General features: G+C 44.6%; 1 protein-coding gene across 2 annotated transcripts in view; it reads right to left on the bottom strand.

Annotated features, from left to right (window-relative positions):
• The window catches only part of cdc40 (cell division cycle 40), a 165,251-nt gene that overhangs the window by 50,151 nt on the left and 94,281 nt on the right, over positions 1-20,819 (bottom strand). For both annotated transcript variants that reach the window (XM_033021983.1, XM_033021984.1), the window contains 5 exons: positions 20,582-20,656; positions 17,011-17,056; positions 12,105-12,206; positions 9,700-9,815; positions 9,441-9,574 (listed from right to left, as the gene is read on the bottom strand). In XM_033021983.1, the coding sequence (XP_032877874.1) occupies positions 9,441-9,574; positions 9,700-9,815; positions 12,105-12,206; positions 17,011-17,056; positions 20,582-20,656 (473 nt within the window). The remainder of the gene's footprint in view (positions 1-9,440; positions 9,575-9,699; positions 9,816-12,104; positions 12,207-17,010; positions 17,057-20,581; positions 20,657-20,819) is intronic.

Here is a 20,819-nt window from a genome sequence, read left to right as displayed (position 1 = left end):
GGTGAGTCAGGAGGAGAGCTTGGAGATCACCGTATATTGTGAGATGACATGGGAATGGGATAGATCAGGGGTGGGGAACCTGCGGCCTTAAGGCCCGCACGCGGCCTTCTAGGTCATTAAGTGCAGCCTTTTGAATGAATCCAAATTTTGTGGAACAAATCCTTTTATTTTTATTAATACGTTTTTATTCGTCTTTTATTATTTTTATTTTAATCTTAAAATGAACATATTTAAAATACCAAAGAGTAAAAGAAGATTCAACAAAATAATCCTCCCCGACTGACGGCCACAATTAAAACATTAATAAGTCATGAGGGCTATTTTAACACCTGTTATGCTCACAATTTAGTTCTAATGCGACTCTATACTCTAGAAAGCAGTCACAACAAAGTCATTAAAAGTTTCGTTAACTTTAGAATTAACAAAAAATTTTCATTTTCTTGAAGTTAGTACGTAGTTTGTTTTTAACAAAATAATGTACATTTTGAAGTACATCTAATTGAAGTTTCTTGGAAGCGGCCTCATTAGATTACAGCTAACTTAATGCAGCATTCCAATATGACAAGGTTCCCCATCTCTGGGATAGATCCAATAAAATGTTAGTAGTGGAGATACAAGGAACTGCAGTTAGACACAAAATGCTAGAGGAAAGCCCCTGTCCCACTTACACGACTTAATTCGCAATCTCTGACGACCTTAAACGACTTTTAAAAAATCAAGGTCGCGGTAACCTATGACCTCCTACGACTATGTTGAAGACCTCCTTCGACTATGTTGAAGACTGGCTGCGACCATGTGCGTTTTACTGCTGTTTGCAGTAGCCTTTTTGCTTCAGCAGCCTTTTAAGGGGGGAGAGTGCAGTGGAGAGATAAGTTTTTTTGGCCTTCCATCACAGCAATGTGATGGATGTTTATGTAAATTATGTTGTGTCTTGGGTCTATTTGTTTGTAATGTATGGCTGCAGAAACGGCATTTCGTTTGGACCTCAAGGGGTCCAAATGACAATAAATTGAATTGTATTGTATTGTATTGTATTGTATTCAGCAGCCTTTTAAGAAAGGCAGAAGGGGAAGAGCAAGGGTGAAGAGGAAGCACAAGAAGAGGTCTCAATGGGTGAATGGAGGTGATGTGATGGACTGTCCCAGTACACCAGATGACTGGAAGAGAGTGGCGCTGGGCTTTGACAAAAGATGGAACTTTAAGCACACATGTGGGGCAGTGGATGGCAAGCATGCCATTCTTGTCCCGGTCCCTGTACCCCTTATTTTCCTTTTCGTACAGGATGGCATTCTGCTGGAACCATTCCTCAAGGTCCTCCTCCTGCTGCCTGGTGAAGGTGTAGGGCATACCCTTCCTCCAGCCCTCCCTCACCATCAATGGGGCATCTGCCTCTGATGCTGTGTCAGACACAGGAGAAAGGGCTGCTTTGCTGCCTTCAAATGAGGCAGTGAAGGATGGGGTGGTGGTGGGGACATATACTACCACCCTGGTCTCCTCCTCCAGGGGTCTCTCATGCAGGTCTACCTCCTCCTGCACTATCACCTCCTGTGGCATCACCTCCTGCCACTCCTCCTCTTGAGTGGGCAACATCTGCATGGCAGGTTTTTTTGAGGGTTGTGCCCTCCCCCTGCGCTGCTGCCCTTTTGGTGCCATCTCTAAAACACAAGTCTCCTCTCCAGCTATGAATGAACATGCCTTGGAGTGACAGAGGTGACGTTCTGCTGTTTAAATAACCTTTTTTTTCTCTACTGATCTTTTTTTCACCCCAGAGCTATTACCTTCGACTGCCTCCGACCACCTACGACTAGCATCACGACCTACTACGACCTACCTACGAGTAAAAAGTATCGGTTTTTTCCCATGCCAACCTTTTTTTTAAAATCGTGGACATTTTTAATCAGGCTAGAAAAAACAGCGCGACCTACTTGATGCCACGAGCACCTACGACTAGCATCACGACCACTACGACCCACCTACGACCTTGTGGCGACCATGCTGCGAGTACGAGTCAAGGGCAAACTCGGTAGAGGTCGTGAAAGTGGGACAGGGGCTTAACTCACTGGGACAGGCAGCATGTCTGGAGAGAAGGAATGAGTGACGTTTCGAGTCGATATCCTTCTTCAGACTGAAAAAGGGTCTCGACCCGAAAAGCTCAGTCTTCCCTTCTCTCCAGAAATGTTGCCTGCCCCGCTGAGTTACTCCAACAATTTGCCTCTATCTTCGGTGTAAACCAGCATCTGTAGTTCCTTCCAAGGAACTGCAGATGCTGGAATCGAGCAAAACACAAAGTGCTGGAGGAAGGTACACAAAAATGCTGGAGAAACTCAGCGGGTGCAGCAGCATCTATGGAGCGAAGGAGATAGGCAACGTTTCGGCCCGAAACGTTGCCTATCTCCTTCGCTCCATAGATGCTGCTGCACCCGCTGAGTTTCTCCAGCATTTTTGTGTACCTTCGATTTTCCAGCATCTGCAGTTCCTTCTTAAAAACAAAGTGCTGGAGGAACTCAGGAACAAGTCAGGTCCCTCCTTCAGATGGAGTGTTAGTATTTTTTAAGCAATATATTTTCTCCTTCAAATCAACATGAAAACATGACAATCACATGCTTTGCTCTTACTTAGATGTGTTAAAAATAATGTCAATATATTAATCACATCACATTGTGCACCAGATATATCTGATTCTAAAAATGAAGCAGAATACAAAGCATTTACTGTGTATCTGATTTTTGAAATTTGAAAGCCTCGGGGAAGCAGTCAAATTGATTTGAACAACATTCAATTACTGAAAGATCCTTTCCAAAAGCACAGAGAATACTAAACACGGAACTGAAACGAAAATGAATGATTTTTTCCCCCTACTATAAATGTCAATTATTTGTTCATTCCAACTGTACTACAGGCTATAAATACAGAACAAATCAGTTTACGATTCACACCGTTTTGTTTCATACATAAGTGATAATATTACAACTGGCCTGTTCTAATGCAACAACTAATTACTGTTACAAGGTATTCAAGATGTCAAGGGCTTGTGCATTCAAAATGGATTAAATAAATGATATGCCAGGATATAGATCCTGGAGAGGATTGAAAGTAACAAAGATTGAAGTCACCACGCAAACGTAAACTATGGCATAAAAAGTAAATCTATATTCATATTTCAAATATTTATATATATATTCATCATCTACAGAATTATTCTAGATTTACATTTTTTTAAATTACAAGCTATTTTTTGTCTTTGATTATTATAATATAGTTTTAGTTAGAATTATAGAGTTGTGCAGCACAGAAGCAAATTATTTGACCAACTTGTGCATGATGTTTGTCTCTGGTAGAAAGCTGCCAATGAACAAGATGGGCCTAATGGCAATAGACAATAGGTCCTTCGAGCCAGCACCGCCATTCAATGTGATCATGGCTGATCATCCCCAATCAGTACCCCGTTCCTGCTTTCTCCCCATATCCCCTGACTCTGCTATCTTTAAGAACTCTATCTAACTCTCTCTTGAGAGTATCCAGAGAATTGGCCTCCACTGCCCTCTGGCAGAGAATTCCACACTCACAACTCTCTGTGTGAAAAAGTGTTTCCTCATCTCCGTTCTAAATGGCTTACCCCTTATTCCTAAACTGTGACCTTGTGAGCTCTGACCATTCTATGTATCTGTGATCCACTGAATATTGTGCCTGGAGTGTGCTATATTTCACATTTGAATGTGGAATGACTACTAGATGAGGAAACAGACAATTACCTATATCTGTGGACGTAAACTACAAAAAATAACACAGGAGGAACATATCACTGAGATCACTCTTGTCTTTAGAATCTAGATTTTTATCTACTGCATTTACTTTTCTGCAAATTTAGTTTAGTATAGTTTCCATCTATAGCATGGAAACAGGCCCTTCGGCCCACCAAGTTCATGCCAACCATCCATCACCTGCACATACTATGTTATCCCACGTTCTAATCCACTCCCTACACACTAACGGAAATTTACAGAGGCCAATAAACATGGAAACATTAAAAATAGGTGCAGGAATAGGCCCTTCGAGCCAGCACTGCCATTCAATGTGATCATGGCTGATCATTCACAATCAGTACCTTGTTCCTGCTTTCTCCCCATATCCCTTGATTCCGTTAGCCTTAAGAGTTATATCTAAACTCTCTCTTGAATAAATCCAGTGAATTATCCTCCACTACCTTCTGTGGCAGAGAATTCCACAGATTCACAACTCTCTGGGTGAAAACGTTTTTTCTCATCTCAGATATAAATGGCCTACCCCTTATTCTTAAACTGACTCTTGGGTTCTGGACTCCCCCAATATTGGGAACATTTTTCCTGCATCTAGCCTGTCCAATCCGTTAAGAATTTTATATGCTTCTACAAAAACCCCTCTCAACCTAAATTCCAGTGAATATAAACCCAGTCAATCCATTCTTTCATCATATGTCAGTCCCGCCATCCTGGGAATTAACATGGTGAACCTACGCTGCACTCCCTCAATAGTAAGAATGTCCTTCCTCAAATTACTGGGACCAAAACTCCAGGTGTGCTCACCAGGGCCCTGTACAACAGCAGTAGGACCTCCTTGCTCCTATACACAAATCCTTACGATATGAAAGCCAACATGCCATTGTCTTTCTTCACTGCCTGCTTTCAGTGACTGATGTACAAGGACACCCAGGTCTCGTTGCACCTCCCCATTTCCTAATCTGACCCCATTCAGATAATAATCTGCCTTCCTGTTCTTGCCACCAAAGTGGATAACCTCACATTTATCCACATTATACAGCATCTGCCATGCATCTGCTCACACACCCAACCTATCCAAATCACCCTGCAGCCTCATAGCATCCTCCTCGCAGCTAACACTGCCACCCAGCTTTGTGTCACTTGGAGATGTTACATTTAATTCTTTCGTCTAAATTGTTAATATATATTGTAAATAACTGGGGTCCCAGCACTGAGCCTTGCGGCACCCCACTAGTCACTGCCTGTCATTCTGAAAAGGACTCATTAATTCCTACTTTTTGCTTCCTGTCTGCCAACCAGTTCTCTATCCATGTCAATACCATACCCCCAATACCATGTGCTCCAATTTTGCACTCTAATCTCTTGTGTGGGACCTTTTCAAAGGCTTTTTGAAAGTCCAGATACACCACATCCATTGGCTCTCCCTTATCCACTCTGCTTGTTACATCCTCAAAACATTCCAAAGGATTAGTCAAGCATGATTTCCTCTTTCATAAATCCATGCTGACTTTGACCATGCTTTCCAGTTACTAAAGTTGCTATAACATCTTTAATAGTTGACTCCAGCATCTTCCCCACTACCGATGTCAGGCTAACTGGTCTATAATTCTGTTTTCTCTCTCCCTCCTTTCTTAAAAAATGGGGTTACATTAGTGACCCTCCAGTCCCCAGGAACTGATCCTGAATCGATAGAACATTGGAAAATGATCACCAATGCACCCACGATTTCTAGAGCCACTTCCTTGAGTACTCTAGGATGCAGACCATCAGGCCCTGGGGGTTTATATGCCTTCAGTCCCAACAGTTTACCTAACACCATTTCCTGACTAATGTGAATTTCCTTCAGTTCCTCCCTCTCACTAGATCCTCGGTCCCCTAGTATTTCTGAGAGATTGTTTGTGTCTTCCTTAGTGAATTGTTTGTGTAGGAAAGAACTGCAGCTGCTGGTTTACATCAAAGGTAGACAATGCTGGAGTAACTCAGTGGGACAGGCAGCATCTCTGGAGAGAAGAATGGGTGACGTTTCGGGTCGAGATTCTTCTTCAGTCTGAGGAAGGGTCTCGAACCGAAACATCAGCCATTCCCTCTCGCCAGAGATGCTGCATGTCCCACTGAGTACTCCAGCATTTTGTGTCTACCTTCAAAGTACTTGTTTAACTGGTCTGCCATTTCCTTTTTTCCCCCATTATAATTTCACTAGTTTCTGACTGTAAGGGACCTACATTTATCATTACAAATCTGTAAACCCACGTCTTTGGGATGTGAGAGCAACCGGAGCACCCGGAGTAAACCCAGGTCACTGGGAGAACGTACAACACCATACAGACAGCACCCGAGGTCAGGATCGAACTTGGGTCTCTGACGCGGTGACCTAGCAACTCTACTATTGAAGCCATTGAGCCATTTTCCAGTTTATTTTCTGTTGCTGGTCTTATGCAGAATGATGATCAGCTGAAGATTGATATTCATTTTATTTTTTCAATGAGTTACTAACACAAGCGAAGTTAGGAAATGCTACACTTGTCGCTTTACCTCCGCCCTTGACTCCATCCAAGGACCCAAGCAGTCTTTCCATGTGCGGCAGAGGTTCACCTGCATCTCCTCCAACCTCATCTATTGTATCCTCTGCATCGGTGAGACCAAGCGTAGGCTTGGCGATCGCTTCGCCCAACACCTCCGCTCGGTTCGCAATAACCAACCCGATCTCCCGGTGGCTCAGCACTTCAACTCCCCATCCCATTCCGAATCTGACCTTTCTGTCCTGGGCCTCCTCCATGGCCAGAGTGAGTCCCACCGTAAATTGGAGGAGCAGCACCTCATATTTCGCTTGGGCAGTTTACACCCCAGCGTTGTGAACATTGACCTCCAATTTCAGGTGGCCCCTGCTTTCTCCCTCTTTCCACTCCCCTTCCCAGCTCTCCCACAGCCTACTGTCTCCACCTCTTCCTTTCTTCTTCCTGCCCCCCCCACCCAACATCAGTCTGAAGAAGGGTCTCAACCCGAAACGTCGTCTATTTCCTTCGCTCCATAGATGTTGCCTCACCCGCTGAGTTTCTCCAGCATTTTTGTCCAACACAAGCGATCTGATCAATTTTCGTGTCACTGGCAAATCTTGATTTTTACAACAGCATTTTTTGAAGCACACTTCCAATAAAACCAACAAGCTATTCAACAACATTAGGTTGCATTACCAATTCACTAATCTAATTTGTATTAGCGATCAATTCAAAGTACAAAACATTTATGTCAAGCTGCGTCTAGATATGTGAAGAACATTTTGTAGTGGCCATTTGGCCTGTTTTGCATGTCATTGAGGATGGCATGTGCCTTTAAATTTAGACTGCCCGTTATATTGTGGGTGGGATTTATGACGTGTTTTTGGGCGTGTTTGGAGCTTTGAGGCTTGCGCAGAAGTTTAGTTTTTAGATTAGTTTGGAGAAACCATGGGGAAGGTTAACCCTTCTACCATGCGGGCCATGCGGAGTCCACGGGAGATCTAAAGGAGATCATGCCAGATCTTGCCAGTGTTACGGAGACACGAGGAGTTTTCTAATGTCTAAAGTAATAAGCTGGAGTTCGAAGAAGATTGCAGTAACGAGTCGGAAGAAACGGATATATCTTAGTTTTTCTATCAACAATAAAGCATTTATTCATCAAAATACTGTGTTTTTAAGTCATATCTGAGAAGAAGCTCTGAAGGTCTGTGTGAGTGAGCTTGCATGCGTTTAGAAGACACCCCCTTCAACCATTCTCATCCAAATAGCGGCTAGGGTGCTAATTACCTGAAAGATATGAAAATCTGCCGCTACACATTTTATTTGGCATAAACTCGGCAACCAGCCGCAGAAGAATATATTATACGAAAGATGTTGTCAAGCTGGAGAGGGTACAGAGAAGATTCAGGAGGTTGTTGCCAGGACCAGAAGGTCTACGCTACAGGGAGAGGTTGAGCAGGCTGGGACTCTATTCCTCGGAGCGCAGGAGGATGAGGTGATCTTATAGAGGGTTACGAAATCATGAGGGGAATAGATCAGGTAGATGTACAGAGTTTCTTGCCCAGAGCAGGGGAATCGAGGACCAAAGGACATAGGTTTAAGGTGAAGGGGAAAAGATTTAATAGGAATCTGAAGGGTGACTTTTTCACACAAAGGGTGATGGGTGTATGGAACAAGCTGCCAGAGGAGGTAGTTGAGGCTGGGACTATCCCAATGTTTAAAAAACATTTAGACAGGTACATGGATAGGACAGGTTTAGAGGGATATGGGCCAAATGCGGGCAGGTGGGACTAGTATAGATGGGAGTTGTTTGCCGATGTGGGCGAGTTGGGCCGAAGGGCCTGTTTCCACGCTGTATGACTGTAATTCTATAAGAAGATGCAAGCAAAATTCTAAAATGATACTCTGAATATACATGGGGAAATTTGAAACTTTGGTACAGATAACTGCATGATTTACATGGACTACAGAATACCTAATTGAGCATTAAGTGAAGTAAATTTCATAATTGAAATGAATGCTAGGTTTTGTGGAATATCAATCCTTCAGGAACCGTCTCCCTTGCACACACGTACACGCAACCACAGAAAATGAATGGCAATTAAGATGCATGGGATCTATGGGGACTTGATAGGGTATAGAGTCAGAAGCTTTCTCTCAGGTTGGAAATATCAACAACTAGCAGGCATAGCTTTAAGGTAATTAGTACGGGTGTCAGTGGGGAGAAGGCAGGAGAATGGGGTTAATAGGGAGAGATAGATCAGCCATGATTGAATGGCGGAGTAGACTTGATGGGCCGAATGGTCTACTTCTGATCCTATCACATATAAACATAAGGGTAAAGTTTAAAGGAGATGTATGGGGAGGTGAGTGCCTGAAATGCGCTGTTAGGGTGGTAGTGGAGGCAGACATGAAAGTAGCATTTAAGAAACTTTTAGACTGGCACATGGATATGCAGGGAATGGAGATATAGGGATAACACCGTTTTGTTACTTTTAGTATGTGTTAAAAAGTATGTTTTAGTGTTCCTTGGATTGTTTTATGTGTGGGGAATTTTTTTTCTCCAATCTCTTACCTCGATGGAGATGTGATTTTTTCCGTATCGTATCTCCGTCCCCACTGCGAGCTGACATCGTGGAGTTGGCGGCCTTTCCTGGAGACCGACGGGCGCTCAAAGCCGCAGGAGTCTCGCGATCCCTTTGTCGGGGACCGAAGTTCCAAACGCGGGGCCCGTGGACTTTAACACCGTGAAGCCCGCGGTCTCTGGTAAGAAGAGGCCGACTCGGGAGCTCCATGCCGCGGAGAGAGTTTCAACCGCCCCCACACGGGAGTTTCGATCGACAGCTGCAGGGGCTTTCATTGCCCCCGACGGTGGGAGAACAAGAGGAAGAAGATGGAACTTTATTGCCTTCCATCACAGGGAGGAATGTGGATCTACTGTGATGGATATTTATGTTAACTTTGATGTGTGTGTGTCTCTTGTTACTTTTCACTTCGTATGGCAACTCAAATTTCACTGAACCTTAACTGATACATGTGACAATAAATAGACCTGGCAACCTTGAACATGCACACTGAGATTAGTTTATCTTGGCATCATACTCAGCATAGACAATGTGGGCCGAAGGGCCTGTTCCTATGCTGTACAGTTCTATGATCTCTCTGTCACACTGGCACGGAAACTTACCATTCCCACACTCGGAGGCTCTTGTCATCAGATGTGCTCACAAATCGCCTGTTTTCATCCACAAATGTGATGGTGTTGACGGCTCCCAGATGCCGATCATACTCCTGCACAATCTCTCCAGATCGAATGTCCCACTGCAGGAAAAAATGTCGATGCTTCACATTAGTCACGATGACTTTTGTTGTAAATCGGATCTGGATCGGGACAATAATTAGATGTCACTGATAATACATTTCAAAATTAGGGGTGGATTTCTCACCTGGACAATTTTCTTATCGGACATTCCAGCCACAAACAGATTCTGCTTATCTTCATCAGGGTTAAACTTGACACAATACGGGACTTTTCGATTAGAAAACTTGGCCAAGCATTTCCCTGATAGGATGAAAAGGTGAATAATGGTAATGCATTTGATTGTACTGCAAAGTAAAGCCCCTGTCCCACTGTACGAGGTAATTCAAGAGTTCTCCTGAGTTTTTCCCTGATTCGAACTCGGAGAATATCCGTAGCGGGTCCATAGGAGTTCATGGATGTCTCGTAGCGGCTTTCTGTGAGAAAAAGTGTTTCCTCGTCTCCGTTCTAAGTGGCTTACCACTTATTCTTAAACTGTGGCCCCTGGTTTGGGGCTCCCCCAACTTCGGGAACATGTTACCTGCCTCTAGCATGTCCAAACCCTTAATAATCTTATGTGTTTCAATAAGATTCCCTCTCATCCTTCTAAATTCCAGAGTATACAAGCCCAGCCATTTCACTCTCTCAGCATATGACAGTCCCGCCATCCAGGGAATTAACATGGTAAACCTACGCTGCATTCCCTCAATGGCAAGAATGTCCTTCCTCAAATTAGGGGACCAAAACTGCACACAATACTCCAGGTATGGTCTCACTAGGGCCCTGTACAACTGCAGAAGAACCTCTTTGCTCCTATACTGAACTCCTCTTGTTATGGAGGCCAACATTCGCTTTCTTCACTGCCTGCTGTACCTGCACGCTTACTTTCATTGACTGATGAACAAGGACCCCCAGATCCTGTTGTACTTCCAAGAACTTCAAATTCCTGGGCATGCATATTTTCGAAGATCTTTCCTGGTCCCAGCACACTGATGCATTTATAAAGAAAGCACCTGAGAAGATTACGGAGAGTTGGTATGTCAAGGAGCACTCTCTTTAACTTCTACAGTAGAGAGCATGCTGACTGGTTGCATCGTGGCTTGGTTCGGCAACTTGAGCGCCCAGGAGTGGAAAAAAAGCAGAAAGTTGTGACCACTGCCCAGTCCATCATCGGCTCTGACCTCCCCACCATCGAAAGGATCTATCGCAGTCGCTGCCTCAAAAAGGTTGCCAACATCATCAAGGACCCACACCATCCAGGCCACACACTCATCTCTCTGCTACCATCGGGTACAAGGTACAGGAGCCTGAAATCTGGTACATCCAGGTTCAGGAACAGATTCTTCCCCACAGCCATCAGGCTATTAAACTGGCCAACAAACAGACTCTGAACTGTAACAGCCTATTGCACTTTATCTGTCTAATTTATGTGTATATTGAATTGAAGTGAACTGTTCTGTACTTATGCTTACAATATTCTGTTGTGCTGCAGCAAGCAAGAATTTCATTGTCCTATCTGGGACACATGGCAATAAACTCTCTTGACTATTCTTGACATCCCAACTTGACACCAAGAAAACAACTTGAAAACAAGAAAGGAAGTCGGATGGGGGAGGAGCCGGCAAGTGATAGGTGGATACAGGTGAAGGGTGTTGATTAGCAGATGGGTGGACAAAGGCTTGAGAAGAAAAGGAGACAAAAGGGGGTCAGATCAGGAGAGGAATGAAATGTGAAGCTAGAGGTAGGGATAAAGGGGTACAGGTGGAGGGACATAGGGGATGGGGGAGGATAAAAAGTGAGCATGATAGCGCGAGTAATGGGTGCATAACAGGGTGTGGCACAGAAAAGAGAGGGTGGGGGGAGATGTTACATTTACAAAAAAAAAGAACAGCGTGCTAGAGTAACACAGCGGGTCAGGCAGCTTAACTAGAGAACATGGACAATAGACAACAGGTGCAGGAGTAGGCCATTCGAGCCAGCACCGCCATTCAATGTGATCATGACTGATCATCTCCAATCAGTACCCCGTTCCTGCCTTCTCCCCATATCCCCTGACTCCGCTATTTTTAAGAGCCCTATCTAGCTCTCTCTTGAAAGCATCCAGAGGACCTGCCTCTGAGGCAGAGAATTCCACAGAGGAATGGACAGGGTGACGTTTCAGGTTGGGAGCCTACCTCAGACTGATTGTAGTGGGGGGTGAGGTCTTTCAGCTTTCTCCCCCCCCCCACTACAATCAGTCTGCAGAAGGGTTCCAACCCGAAACATTACCTATCCACGATCTCCAGAGATGCTGCCTGACCGGCTGAGTTACTCCAGCACTCTGTGAAACATCACCTATCCATGTTCTCCACAGATGCTGCCTGACCCGCTGAGTTACTCCAGCACTCTGTGAAACGTCACCTATCCATGTTCTCCACAGGTGCTGCCTGACCCGCTGAGTTACTCCAGCACTCTGTGAAACGTCACCTATCCATGTTCTCCACAGATGCTGCCTGACCCGCTGAGTTACTCCAGCACTCTGTCTTTTCTTAAACAAAACAGATGTTTACATACCTGTCTCGGTATCCCAGAGTTTCAGGTAGCGGTCATAAGCAGCACTGAGGAACTGTTTGCCATCATTATTGAAGCACACATCTCGTACAGCTTTACTGTGACCTGAGGACAGAGATGATGAGGGAGAAAATACATGAGCATCCTAAGGCATGATAGCTATAAATATTTCTTGCCTTCCTTTTACACTTCAGCTGTTTTCTTAGGCCCCCTTCGGTCGTGTCTGACCATGGGTGTCTCCAGGGGGCTATTCTCTATATGGAGGACGCCTGTGCGTGACTTTGTTTAACGTGGGGAGACTGGTGCACAGACAGCCACCACACGGTCCTTGACAGATCTGGGTCAGGATCCAGTGGCATGGAGTCCAAGACGACCGGAGATCCTTTTCTGCTGCAGCCTTCATCCGCCTTCCCAGCCGTTGTGACGCTCCACTAAGGTCAGCCATCGTCCTCTGCCTGTTCCACCGTTGAGGTCTTGGTTGGATTGCTCTTTGTCAGAGACCTCCTCCTCGACCTTACAGCCATGGGTGGCCCTACCAGGTGCATAGCTCCAGGCGGCATCGCTCTCAGGATCTCCGGTCCACACAAGCTTCTCCACCACAACAAGGTGACAATCCACGGAGCTGTATTCTACCAAAATTACAATGCACCAAATAAACCTCTGCTATAAGACACCTACTGCTATTTATCAATGGAGTAGTAGAGCTATTAGCCCCGAGGGAAATGATGGATCAAGAACATGGCACATAGATAAAGCAAACACGGAAAAAGCCAGACAGTAAAAGGCCAAATTGTCAAGGCAAGAATGATTTCAATTTCAGTAGGATAAAGATTCAGCTGTACTACAAAATGGTGCATAATATATTCTCTTGATATATGTAGCAAGAGCTTTAAAATAAGCTTGCAATGAGAAATGGTTTCAGAAGCTTATTGCACCATTTATCTTTCAAAATGTATCTTTAACATGCAGGTATTAAATTGAACATGGCTCAAATTTTTCTCAATCGTTGCTGTACAAATGCTTCAAATCGATTACTTCAATATTACTCATCCCATTTGGAGTGGTTTTGATCTAAAATGTATGCAATTCTGGACACCCCATTACAGGAATGATGTGGAATCATTGGAGAGGATGGAATAGAGGTTTGCAAAATGCTGCCTAGATGAGGGAGGATTCAGTTGCTGTTCCATTATCTAAAGGGGCTGCTCCTTGCCTTCTGGCTGCTCTTCTCAACCACCATCCTCATCTTTGGACACCCTGGGGGAGAGGACAGAGCCGAGGATGTCCTGGTTGGGTTGCTCCTGGGCCTGGCCAAGCTGGCCATCTGCGAGTCACGGCGCCAGGTGGAAGAGGGCTCTGCCCGAGCCGGCTGCCCGCCCCTTTTGCGGGGTTACGTCCGCGCCCGGGTGGTGTTAGAGAGGGTCTACGCGCTGTCCACGGGTGATTTCCGGGACCGCTGGGCACCGCGGGGGGTTGAATGCATCCGTGACAAGGAGTGTAACATAGTTGTATAATAGTTTATCTTTTCTCGTGTATTATGGTGGAGGGTTCTGTTTTGTATTTTCACTGTACTGTATATATTATTTTAATATTTGGATAAATATTTTTGATTAAAAAAAAAGAAAAAAAAGGTGAGGATTAGGTTTAAGGAGCGATTGGGCATACTTCTTCCCCGTGGATTGTCACCTTGTCGTGGTGGAGAAGCTTGTGTGGACCTGAGATCCTGAGAGCGATGCCGTCTGGAGCTACGCTCCTGGTAGGGCCACCCATGGCGGTAAGGTCGAGGGGGAGGTCTCTGACAAAGAGCAATCCAACCAAGACCTCAACGGTGGAACAGGCTGAGGACGATGGCTGACCTTAGTGGAGCGTCACAACGGCTGGGAAGGCGGATGAAGGCTGCAGCAGAAAAGGGTCTCCGGTCGTCTTGGACTCCATGCCACTGGATCCTGACCCAGATCTGTCAAGGACCGTGGGGTGGCTGTCTGTGCACAGTCACGCACAGGCATCCTCCATATAGGGAACAGCACCCTGGAGACACCCATGGTCACCCACAGGGGCCTAAGAAGGGCATACTTGGATTGGTTTCTCTGGAATGTCAGAGGTTTAGGGTAGAACTGATAGAAGTATATACAATTATGAGGCATTGATAGGATGGAGAGTTAGAACATTTTTTTTTCTAGGGTGAAAATGTCAAATATTAGAGGGCACAACTTTAAGGTGAGAGGGATAAAGTTTAAAGGAGATGTGCGGGGCAATTTTCTTTACACACAGGTAGTAGTGGCTGTGGAAGCAAATACAATAGTGGCGATTAAGAGGCTTTTAGATAGACACCAGAATTTGCAGGGAATGGAGGGATATGGATCATGGTGAATCTCTGGAATTCTCTGCCACAGAAGGTAGTTGAGGCCAGTTCATTGGCTATATTTAAGAGGGAGTTAGATGTGGCCCTTGTGGCTAAAGGGATCAGGGGGTATGGAGAGAAGACAGGCACAGGATACTGAGTTGGATGATCAGCCATGATCATATTGGATGGCCGTGCAGGCTCGAAGGGCCGAATGGCCTACTCCTGCACCTATTTTCTATGTTTCTATGTGAAGGCAGAGGAGATCCGTTTATCTTGGCGTGTGGGCCAAAGAGCTTGTTCCTGTAAAAAAGACAATGTTCTGGAATGGATCAGGCAGCATCCATGGAGAACATGGATAGGTAACGTGTCAGGTCAGGACTTTGAAGAAGTGGGTGGGGGGGGGGAGAAAGCTGGAAGAGAGGAGAAGCAGGACAAAGCCTGGCTAGTTTAGTTTAGAGATACAGCGCTGAAACAGGCCCTTCGGCCCACCGGGTCCGCTCCGACCAGCGATCTCCGCACACTAACATCATCCACTAGGGACAATTTTTACATTTATACCAAGCCAGTTAACCAACAAACCTGCACATCTTTGGAGTGTGGGAGGAAACTGAAGATCTTGGAGAAAACCCACGCAGGTCACGGGGAGAACATACAAACTCCGTACAGACAGAAACCGTAGTCGGGATCGAACCCGGGTCTCCAGCGCCGCATTCGCTGTAAGGCAGTAACTCTACCGCTGCGCCACCGTGATACGGATAAGGGGGTATTTGATGGGCAGATGCTTGGACAAATGCCAGAGATGACAAAAATGGTGTGTGGCAAAACGATTGAAGAATTGTAGGTGGAAGGGGAGGGGTGAAATAGGTGCTAGTCCAGGTCGGACACGTGTGAGGGAATGGGGGAATAGAAGGTGGGGGAATATGTGTTGTAACCTACAACTGGAGAATTCAATGTTCGTACTGTTGGGGTGTAAACTACCAAAGCGGAATACGAGGTGCTGTTCCTTCATTTGCATGTGGCCTCACTCTGGCAATGGAGGTGGCCCTGGACAGAAAGGTCAGTGGGGGAATGGGAAAGGGAGTTAATCGGTTTAGCAACTGGGAGATCCAGTGGGCAATGGCGGAACAGATTTGAGTTTAAGTTTAGTGTCATTGGGTCTCATTAGGATTCTTGGTCTCATTATGAACACTGGCTGCAGTAGATGAGATTAGAGTGGGTGCATGTGAACCTCTGCCTCACCTGGAGGGACAGCTGGGGTGCCGGGATGGAGGTGAGGGAGGAGGTATAGGGACAGGTGTTACATCACTGCTGTCTAAGAAAGCTCCTCTTAAAACAAACGTTACCATGTGTTACTCAATTGCAAAGTCAGTCTTGTTAAAGATTGCAACCAATGTCCATTAATCATCATGAAATTTTAAGCGGGGGTTATAAGTGCTTGAAAAGCAGTAATTCAAAAACCTGTACATTCATCGTTTGGTGGCGCAGCGGTAGAGTTGCTGCCTTACAGCGCTTGCAGCGCCAGAGACCCGGGTTCCACCCCGACTACGGGTGCTGTCTGTACGGAATTTGTACGTTCTCCCCGTGACCGTATGTGTTTTCTCCGAGATCCTCCCACATTCCAAAGACGCACAGGTTTGTAGGTAAATTGGCGTGTTAGAAATGTAGTGTGTGTGGTGTGTAGTTAATGTGTGGGGATCGCTGGTCGGTGCGGACTCGGTGGGCCGAAGGGCCTGTTTTCCGTCGTATATCTCTAAAACTAAAAATATACACGACTACTCCGTCATGGTGCATTATCCAAAAAGTACCCGCGGTAAATGCCATTTTGGAATTAATGGAACAAGTGGGTTATTTCAAAAATGCACAAATCAATCACATGTATGATACGCGAGGGGCGGGTATTCGGATGAGCCAGATTTTGCAATTGGTGGTGAAAGAATAATGGCTTTCCACTGACAGCAAGTGATGTCTGAGGCAAGAATTTTGTTTTGTGCTCTGTCAGATGTCAAATTGAAGGAACCCCAGGATCGAACAGTTAGGCTGTTTTCAACCTGCCTGGATCACCAATCATTTTTTAAAAATTCCCTCAAGGTTGCCCGCAGAAAATGCGCAATTTTAAAATTAAATTAGTACACACTGTAGAGAGCCTTGATTAATTTTGGCATTTGAACCGAACCTATGATTAAGATAGAAGCTGAATTATCATAAATAAACCTTAAGGTCTTTATTTTTAGATAGCTTATATTTTTAAATATTCGTTGAAACATTTCTAAATTTGCGCGTAAATTAAGCTAAGATTTTCCTGCCCAGATAGTGTACACAAATTATTGCTCAGCATGCCAATAAAAACTCACGAAAAAGTCGCGTGTGGGACAGGCCCTTTAGTTGTTTAAATTCACACTACTGACCGGGCAATAAGATTGCAATGGATATTAACGTGGAAAAATCCAATCTCATCGACTCTGCTGTATCTACTGACTGGGAATTCTGGAACCATGGTTTTACAGCCTCACAATAAGTGAGTGGTGGAATATTGCGTTGGGGGAACCAGATTAAAATTCTACTTACCAATGAACGTCCGAATACATCTACGGTCATTGTAAACTTCCCAAAGCTGCAATCAAAACATTTAATGTAAGATGTAATGGAGGTAACATATTTCAATCCCCCCCCACCCCACTGACCTGTACCTATATGGTGGGCAGATTGTGATTTCCAAACACCAACTCTTCTTTACTGTACTGCTGCAGTAGCTTCATGTTCACTGGAGTTCAGAAGGATGAGGGGGTTTCTTACAGAAACATATAAAATTAGAAAAGGACTGGACAAGCTAGATGCAGGAAAAATGTTCCCAGTGTTGGGCGAGTCCAGAACCCAGGGCCACAGAATAAAGGGGAGGCCATTTAAAATTAAGACGAGAAAAAATGTTTTCACCCAGAGAGTTGTGGATTTGTGGAATTCCCTGCCACAGAGGGCAGTGGAGGCCAATTCACTGGATGGATTTAAAAGAGAGTTAGATAGAGCTCTTGGGGCTAGCGGAATCAAGGGATATGGGGAGAAGGCAGGCACGGGTTATTGATTGTAGATGATCAGCCATGATCACAATGAATGGCGGTGCTGGGTCGAAGGGCCGAATGGCCTCCTCCTGCACCTATTTTCTATGTTTCTATACGTGCAGAATTAGGTCATTTGGCCCATTGTGCCTACTTTGCCATTCAATCATGGCTGATGTATCTTTCAAGAATGTACTAAGCAAGAACCTGTCAATCTCCACTTTAAAAATACTCAATGACTTGGCCTCCACAGCCGTCTGTGCCAATGAATTCCACAGACCTCCGCCTTCTGTTGCTTCTCTGGCTGGCCGAGACCGAAACTCTTCTTGATTTAGGGATACAAAAACTGGGCATATCACTATTAATATGCCTAAACAGAACATTCTAGAATTTGCAAATATAAACAATGGTGTATATTTTGGTTATATGGGCCCCATTTTCCAATTGGCCGACTAACTCATCTGTAAATGAAAGGCCCCTGCATGTTTCCAATTACTCTTAGTTTAATCCCAAATGGAGTTACAACCCAAGCACAAGTTTCTCTTACGGCTCTATGCGACCACCTTCATCTGCACCTTTGTACGCTGATAACTTGGTCCCAGTTCCATTGTTCCTGGATGTAATAAGTTATCATGGGCCAGAACCTCCTCCAATTTAACATTAGAAGGCTGAAGATAATGTTTTGAAATCTTGGTGAACTCTGGTTCCTTACAACTGCCATCATCCCCTGTCAGGCTGCTTACTGGCTGGTAGTACTATCTTCCTCATCGGGGACCTTCGGACTATCTTTGATCAGACTTTGCTGGCTTTACCTTGCACTAATCCCTTATCATGTATCTGTACACTGTGAACGGCTCGATTGTAATCATGTATTGTCTTTCCGCTGGCTGGTTAGCGCACAACAAAAGCTTTTCACTGTACCTATTGCATGAGATCGATACAATAAACTAAACTTGCATTTGGGCCTAAACTTGGGCTTGTATACTCTGGAGTTTAGAAGGATGAGAGGGGATCTTATAATCAAGTCACATTTATTTATATAGCACATTTAAAAAAACAACTCTCGTTGGCCAAAGTGCTTTATAGAAACATATAAGATTATTAAGGGTTTGGATAGGCGGGAAACATGTTCCTGATGTTGGGGGAGCCTAGAACCGGGAGCCACAGTTTAAGAATAAGAGGTAAGCCATTTAGAACGGAGACAAGGAAACACTTTTTCACACAGAGAGGGGTGAGTCTGTGGAATTCTCTGCCTCAGAGGGCGGTGGAGGCTGGTTCTCTGGATGCTTTCAAGATGGGGCTGGATGGGGCTCTTAAAGATAACGGAGTCAGGGAATATGGGGAGAAGGCAGGAACGGGGTACTGATTGGGGATGATCAGCCATGATCACATTGAATGGCGGTGCTGGCTCGAAGGGCCGATAGGCCTACTCCTGCACCTATTGTCTATTGTCTAAACTGACTGACTCGATCTCATGCAATTTGGATCCTTGAGTGGAGCTTCAAAGCCCATCCATCTGTCCATATCTTTAATACACTTAAAGGGCCTGCCACATATTTTTGGCCCTGTTTGCATGTTTACCATCACAACTTGACATTGGTTTCTTTCATCCTCTGTGAAGTGGCCTGAGCTACAATCACTTTTCCAGTCAATTTTCGATGTGACACACTGAAATCAGAATAATGACTTGCGAGGCAGCATCTATGGAGCGAAGGAAATAGGCAACGTTTCGGCACGAAACGTTGCCTATTTCCTTCGCTCCATAGATGCTGCCTCACCCGCTGAGTTTCTCCAGCATTTTTGTCTAACTTCGATTTTGCAGCATCTGCAGTTCCTTCTTGAACATAATTACTTGTGATCTACTTTTCAATCAACACGTTCAAATCACAAGCGTCAAACAATGCAAAAGTATCACACATCCTGGTGTTGGGCCCATTAATAGGTGCTAGCTAGTGCCACAGCATCATAGAACCTAACAGAATAAGGCTAAATTTAAATGATTTAAATTAGCAACAGTAGACACAAAGGAAATATTGCAACTGTAGTGGGATTATAAATTAAAATAATAATTCATGGTGAGGGTGTCATCTAGATTTCTTATGATGCAGCTAATACTCATTTCTGCTAAATGCATTATTTCCAGTCATAAATCCACATTATGTTCCTATACAAATATTTTAATAAGATTATAATGTGGTGCCAAAATATGAAGTAATATAGATTTATGAATAAGAGATTTCCAGTGAGGAATGGGTGAGGATTTAATTATTAAATAGGAAGCATATTAATTGAACAAGTGACCGTGTGGAAACAGTGAGAGTCAATGAGTGGAAACAGGCCCTTCGGCCCAACTTGCCCGGACCAACCAAGATGTCCCATATACACTAGTACCACCCGCCTGCATTTGGCCTATATCCTTCCAAACATATCCTTTCCATTTGTGTGTCCAAATGTCTTTTAAACGTTGCGATAGTACCTGCCTCAACTGCCTCTTCCGGCAGCTCGTTCCATACACCCACCACCATTGTGTGGAAAAGGCTGCCCTCAGGTTCCTATTAAATCTTTCCCCCCTCACCTTAAACCCATGTCCTCTGGCTCTTTATTCCCCAACTCTGTATTATAAAGACTGTGCTTGGGGCGGACGTTCCCTCTAGGGGGAGAGTCTAGGACCAGAGGCCATATCCTCAGAATTAAAGGACGTTCCTTTAGGAAGGAGACGAGGAGGAATTTCTTTAGTCAGAGAGTGGTGAATCTGTGGAATTCGTTGCCATAAAAGGCTGCGGAGGCCAAGTCACTGGATATTTTTACGGCATAGATAGATTCTTGATTAGTACGGGTGTCAGAGGTAAAGGGAAGAAGGCAGGAGAATGGGGTTAGGAGGGAGAGATAGATCAGCCTTGCTTGAATGGCGGAGTAGACTTGATGGGCCGAATGGCCTAATTGTGCTCCTATCACTTATGAATTTATGAATATGAACTTATATTCTGGTATTTTTCTGTAACCGCACACCATGAACCTTTATTCTCTTATACTTGGTTCTACATAAACACCATTAGGAAGTGTGAAGCTACACGAGAAAGCTTTACCTTGATTTTACAGTCCATGGAACAGGACAACAGTAGGTGACCAGATGCTGGAAATAGTCGAATAGCGCTGACGCCCTGAAACATAATGGATTCAAGAATTATTTCAGACGCAAGCATGGAGTACATTTTATTCTGCAGTAAGAATTGCTGAAACTCATTTTTTTCTTTTTAGGAGTATGGCAGTGCAAGTTTATCAGTAGATGTCAATGTCACGGTGAATAGTTTTGAATAGTTTGTT

This window comes from Amblyraja radiata, chromosome 5, assembly GCF_010909765.2.
Source record: "Amblyraja radiata isolate CabotCenter1 chromosome 5, sAmbRad1.1.pri, whole genome shotgun sequence".
NCBI lineage: Eukaryota > Metazoa > Chordata > Chondrichthyes > Rajiformes > Rajidae > Amblyraja > Amblyraja radiata.
This window is presented reverse-complemented; position numbering and strand designations above follow the sequence as displayed.